The sequence below is a fragment of the Eumetopias jubatus genome, unplaced genomic scaffold, assembly GCF_037043125.1.
Source record: "Eumetopias jubatus isolate StellerSeaLion01/CBP00866 unplaced genomic scaffold, mEumJub1_p1.0 scaffold_6, whole genome shotgun sequence".
NCBI lineage: Eukaryota > Metazoa > Chordata > Mammalia > Carnivora > Otariidae > Eumetopias > Eumetopias jubatus.
Window position 1 is genome coordinate 83,216,341 of NW_028274812.1, and position 5,457 is coordinate 83,221,797.

Below are 5,457 nucleotides of genomic sequence, written 5' to 3' on the forward strand. Positions count from 1 at the left end.
AGGCTTCCCGCTGAGCAGGGAGCCTGATGTGGGGCTCAATCCCAAGACCCTGGGATCATGACCTGAGCCGAAGGCAGATGCTTAACGACCGAGCCACCCAGGAGCCCCTAGCTTGGCAGTTCTTGATGGCGGGGGGAGAGGTAATTCTGACTCCCAAAAGACATTTGGCAACATCTGGAGACATTTTTGGTTGTCAAAATGGGGGAGTGGAAAAGGTTGCTCCTGGTGTGTAGTGGTAGAGGCCAGAGATGCCTACTTATATCCTACCATGCACAGGACAGCCCTCCACAAAAAAGAATTATCCAACACAAAATGTCAATTTTGCTGAGGTTGAGGAACGCTTTCCTAACCTGTGTACCTCTATAGCTTAGGTTTATAGTTTCAGAATATTAAAACCTCAGATATTTAAGATATTAAGATAGTTACATAAACGGCCAAAAACTTTAACCATGTAACATTACTGTATAGTATATTGAACATAGGAAGTGATGAAGATTATAGGTATTTTATTGCCATATTTCCATCTATGAATAACCTGAGATTGAGAAAATAATACAGGAAACATCAGAGATTGTCTAAAATGGGTCACTTTGAAAAGCAGTTCATTCATCTAGTTACTGATGCTTTAGAAGCAACACATACTTTTTAAGTTTTAGTTCCCTTTTTTCTTTGACTTTATCATCTTAGTTTAGATACAAAAATTGTCATTTCAATCATGTACTGAAATCTTAATATAAGTGAATGGTTGAAGCTAGTAAAAATGGTATCAATATAAAAATGGTACTTGTAGTCCATGAGCTTGAAATCAGTGAGTTAGTTTTTATTTTTATTTTTTATTTTTTTTAAGATTTTATTTATTTACGTGAGAGAGAGAATGAGAGATAGAGAGCACGAGAGGGAAGAGGGTCGGAGGGAGAAGTAGACTCCCTGCTGAGCGGGAAGCCCGATGTGGGACTCGATCCCGGGACTCCAGGATCCTGACCTGAGTCGAAGGCAGTCGCTTAACCAACTGAGCCACCCAGGCGCCCTATTTTTTATTTTTAAAAAATATTTTATTTTTATATTTGAGAGAGAGACAGAGATAGCAAGACAGAGCAAGAGTGGGGAGGAGAGGGAGAAGCAGGCTCCCCACCGAGCAGGGAACTCGACATGGGGCTTCATTCCAGGCCCCCGGGATCATGACCCGAGCCACTTAACCAGCTGAGCCACCCAGGTGCCCTTAATGGTTATTTTTAAAATAAATATTAATAGCTATGTGGGAGTCAGAATGGGGGCTGGGGGAGGATGCCCTCTGTATAAGATGATGATGATGATGATGATAATGATAAAATAATGATAATAGCTGATGAATGAGTTAGGGAAGCACTTATCACACACTATCTGATCTAATTTGTAGAACAATTTTGAGAGTAACATTATTATTCCTGAATCTGAGGCTCGGAGAAGTAACACAGTAAGTGAAAGCCTGATCTCATACCGTGGTGTATTTTGTCTTTGCTCCTCTCTGAGGAACGGAGTTTGTATCTTCAGGCCCTTTGGTATTTATTCTGAGACCAAGGGCTTGTTTAACCGGTTGATTTGCCTTCAGTCTCCTGAAGGTGCTTTTTCCACAATCCAGGTGATTCTGATGCACAGTAAAGTTGAGAATCACTGCAAGGGATCATTTTGAATTTTCTGATTTCTAGGGCTGATAATGTAGCTTTAATACAACTCTTCTGTTGACAGATACTACTTGGATTCTGCATTTGTTCCTTGTTAATTTAAGAATGTCTTGAAAACATATGTGATATTTGAGTATGGACATATGAGAAAAAAATATATTTCTGCTTCATTACCTTGGCTTTAAAATAGTGTTATTTTTCCATAACCAAAATAAATGCTGCTACCATAGAAATAAAATTTCCCTATACTAACAAAAAAAAACAACAAAAAAGAGTATTTCTAATTGCATCTTTTGTTCTATTTTAGGTCTTTCTATTCCTGCTTTGTATCTCCTCTTATGGTCGAGATTCAAAAACACCAAAGTCCACTCTAAAGAAAGCTTTTTATCATCACACACACATCCCACTTGAAATAATACAAGTAGTAATTGTCAATATGGATGCATCTGGCTCCAGTGTCCGTATAGTATGTTATAGGTCTGAAAAGTAAATCATCAAAACTAATTCTTTTGAAGGTAAAAGGAGCCACCCGCTGCTCTGGAATGCTACTCCCAGGAAAACTCTGATTGATTTCAGCTTTTTGGAAGATATCTGTCACCTTTCCATCCCCTGCATCACTCCCATCCCACCTTCTTTAGTCAAGAAAGTATTTACTTTTATAGCTAGTGACAAGTGTTGGGGGGTAGGGAGTGTTTAGATGATGGAAAAGCCTAGCCTAATAACACACTCAGATGATTTAAAAGTTTTCAGCCAAAATTAAAACTGAGTGGATTAAAATATCCAATAAGTTGCTACTTAATAGAGACACTCAATGCAAAAGGACATAATCATTCTCTAAGAAAAGAAAAGCAAATGAATTAAGACAATAAGAAAGAAATAAACCTGGAGTGACAGTGTTTAAATAATATCTAGTAGACTTTAATGTGAATGGCATTAAGCAGGAAAAGATCTTTATGTGAGAACATAATATAAATCATTTTGTACCACAATGTTCTCTTTAAGTCTCTTAACTATCCAGCTTTCATTACCAACAGAACACAATGGTATATGGGAGCTAGAAAGGGGTCCCAAGATGGCAACTGAAATTCAGACAGATTTTGAAATTTTTAAATTCTGACTTCATTTTTTTAAATTAAACTTCTTTATTTTGGATAATTGTAGATTCACATACAGTTGTAGATTTTTTTTTTTTTTTTTTTTTTTTTTAAGTAGTCTCCACACTCATGGAACCCAATGCAGGACTTGTGCTGACAACCCGGAGATCATGACCTGAGCTGAAATCAAGAGGTGGATGCTCAACTGACTGAGCCACCCAGGTGCCCCAAGAACCCACAGTTCTTTGACTGAATGTGAAGAAGTCTGCCCTAAGAGATAGTCATAATAGTCAGCTGATGGGATTGGAAGTTATCAGAACATGGTCTTGGGAAAAGTCATCTTCATTTCCACATCTATGAAGCTATAAAACATTGAAATCACACTCTCATCGTATGAATCTAGTGCATCACTTCAAGCAATATGTTTTCTAAATGAATAAAACTGCTTAGAAGCAGAAGCCCAGCCTATACAGGGGTGCCTAGGTAGCTCAGTCAGTTAAGGGGCTGACTATTTCCGCTCAGGGCATGATCTCAGGGTCCTGGGGTGAGACCAGCATCAGGCTCCATGCTCCTCAGGGAGTCAGCTCGAGGATTCTTTCTCCCTGGGCCCTTACCCATGCTCGCTGGCTCTCTCTCAAATAAATAAATAAATCTTAAAAAAAAAGTCTGGCCTATACAGTTTGGGCCCAAGTGTCCAGGTGGGGCACTCATGAGTTCTGAAATTGGAATAGACTGAAAAGTCCCAGACTTTGGGGCTTCAAGGAGGGCGAACAGTACGGGCACTTTAGTGACCCCATCACGTGCCTTGCAGATAAGGACTTTCTGAATTTCCTTTTCTCCTTTGTTAAATGGCAGGAATTACTCCCGAGTCCCCGGAAGTTGTAGGGGGTCTCCGTGAAGTGAAGCCGCTGGGTTTAGCTCCCTTAGGCCCAAGGGAAGTGGGACCCTCCTTTGGAACGTGGGAGACAGGAATTTGATTTCGCAGCTCCCCGGTGGTCCTCACACCCTCAAGCCTTGGATTTTCGTCTTTCCGGGGTTCAGGCCCAATCACTTGTTCCCAGGGTAAGAGTTGACGTTGCCCTCGCCCCATGCACTCCCAAGGCCAAGAGATTCCGGTGTGGAAGAAACGAGTCAATACAGGTGGAAACCCTTATAAACTCGGAGACGCCAGGCCCACCGGCACTGGGGAGAGGGTAAAGTGACGGAGATGGTCACGCGCAAGACCAAAGCGCAGGCGGGCCAGCGGAGCGTTCTGAGTGGGAGAACGGACCGCCAGGCAGGGGGCGGGGCTTGTCGTGGGCGGGGCTTGTCGTGGGCGGGGCCCTCTCCGGTGCTCACCTCTCCGCGCGGTGGCCGGGGCGACTCAGGCCTAGCTTAGGTTGGAGTGTGGTAAGTTTTGAGGCAGTCCAGATGGGGACGCTACCAGAACGAAAAGATATTCCACCGTGGGTGAAAGCTCCCGAAGACTTGAAAGATCCCGAGGTGTTGCAGGTCCAGACGCAGCTCTTGGAAGCTATGTTTGGTGAGTGAGCCCAATCCTGACCTGGGTGCCCTGGCTCGGGCGTCTTGGTCTCTCTCCGTGGGCCTAAGCGCTCATATTCTTCCCCAAACAGGCCCAGCTGGATCTCGAATCCCGTACATCGAGCAAGTGAGCAAAGTCATGCTCGAGCTAAAGGTTCTGGAATCCTCGGACCTCACCGAGATCGTGGTTTATGGCTCTTACTTGTATAAGCTCAGGGCCAGGTGGATGCTCCAGTCCATGGCCGAATGGCACCGCCAGCGACAGGAACGAGGTGAGAGGCCTGGGGACGAGGTCCTTTGGCCTGGGGACGCGTGGGTGGTTTTACTCCCTCTCCTGTAGCCCTTCTCTCCTCTCGCCCTCTCTTCTCCCCGCAACCAACACCCGCACCTCAGCTTCACCAGGGGCGGCCCTCCATATCTGGGCTGCCCCTGAGATGCTGTAATGCCGTCTGTTGGTTCTAGAGACCCTGGAGTGAGACCAGGATGAGAGGCGGCCTGGCTTCATAGGGAAGTGTTACCTGAGACCTGATCCCAGTTCTTACCCTCCCTCCCAACACTCCCCCTAGCTTCTTGGGGGATATTGGAATGGGCTCAGCGGCCCCACCTTCTGACATTCCCAAGAATCCCAGGTGCAGAATGCCAGGCTGGGAAGTCCCAGAAAGGAACCTTGAAAGAGGCTGAGAACTCTCCAGGGGCTCTTACCCTCTCCCCTCATGCACACTTGTTGCTTTCTGGTGCAGGGATGCTCAAACTTGAGGATGCCATGAAAGCCCTAGAGCTAGGTCCTTGGATGAAGTGAAGCCAGTTTGCAACCAACGTACCTGGAATCAGGATTTAAAGAGTAAACTGTCTCCAGAGCTGGAATGGATGTGGTCTGGTTGAAATTCTCCTCCAGCCTGACAAGGAAAAACCAGCTGATTTTTGGGTCTCCACCTTTGTCTCTGAGTTCTAATGTGGCTCCCCCTCCCAGGTTTGCTAATTAAAATAAAATGTTAAATAAATAGCTCCTTGATGTTTGAAGTATTGGTGATAACATCACAGCCAAGGTGGCCCTTGAGCTTAACCCTTAAATAAAACCTTCAAAGCTAGAAAAAGGTCCAAGAGCACACATGGTTAGGGTTAAAAGGCATAGGAGGGGGTGCCTGGGTGGCTTAGTCATTAAGCGTCTGCCTTCGGCTCAG

The 5,457-nt window shown here is 44.7% G+C and overlaps 1 protein-coding gene across 1 annotated transcript; it reads left to right on the forward strand.

The window, feature by feature from the left end:
- Positions 1-4,165: 4,165 nt before the first annotated feature.
- Positions 4,166-5,075, forward strand: DPPA5 (developmental pluripotency associated 5). Its single transcript, XM_028097510.1, has 3 exons — positions 4,166-4,277; positions 4,369-4,548; positions 5,017-5,075. The coding sequence occupies exons 1-3, from the start codon at positions 4,166-4,168 to the stop codon at positions 5,073-5,075; spliced, it is 351 nt and encodes a 116-aa protein (XP_027953311.1).
- Positions 5,076-5,457: the final 382 nt, after the last annotated feature.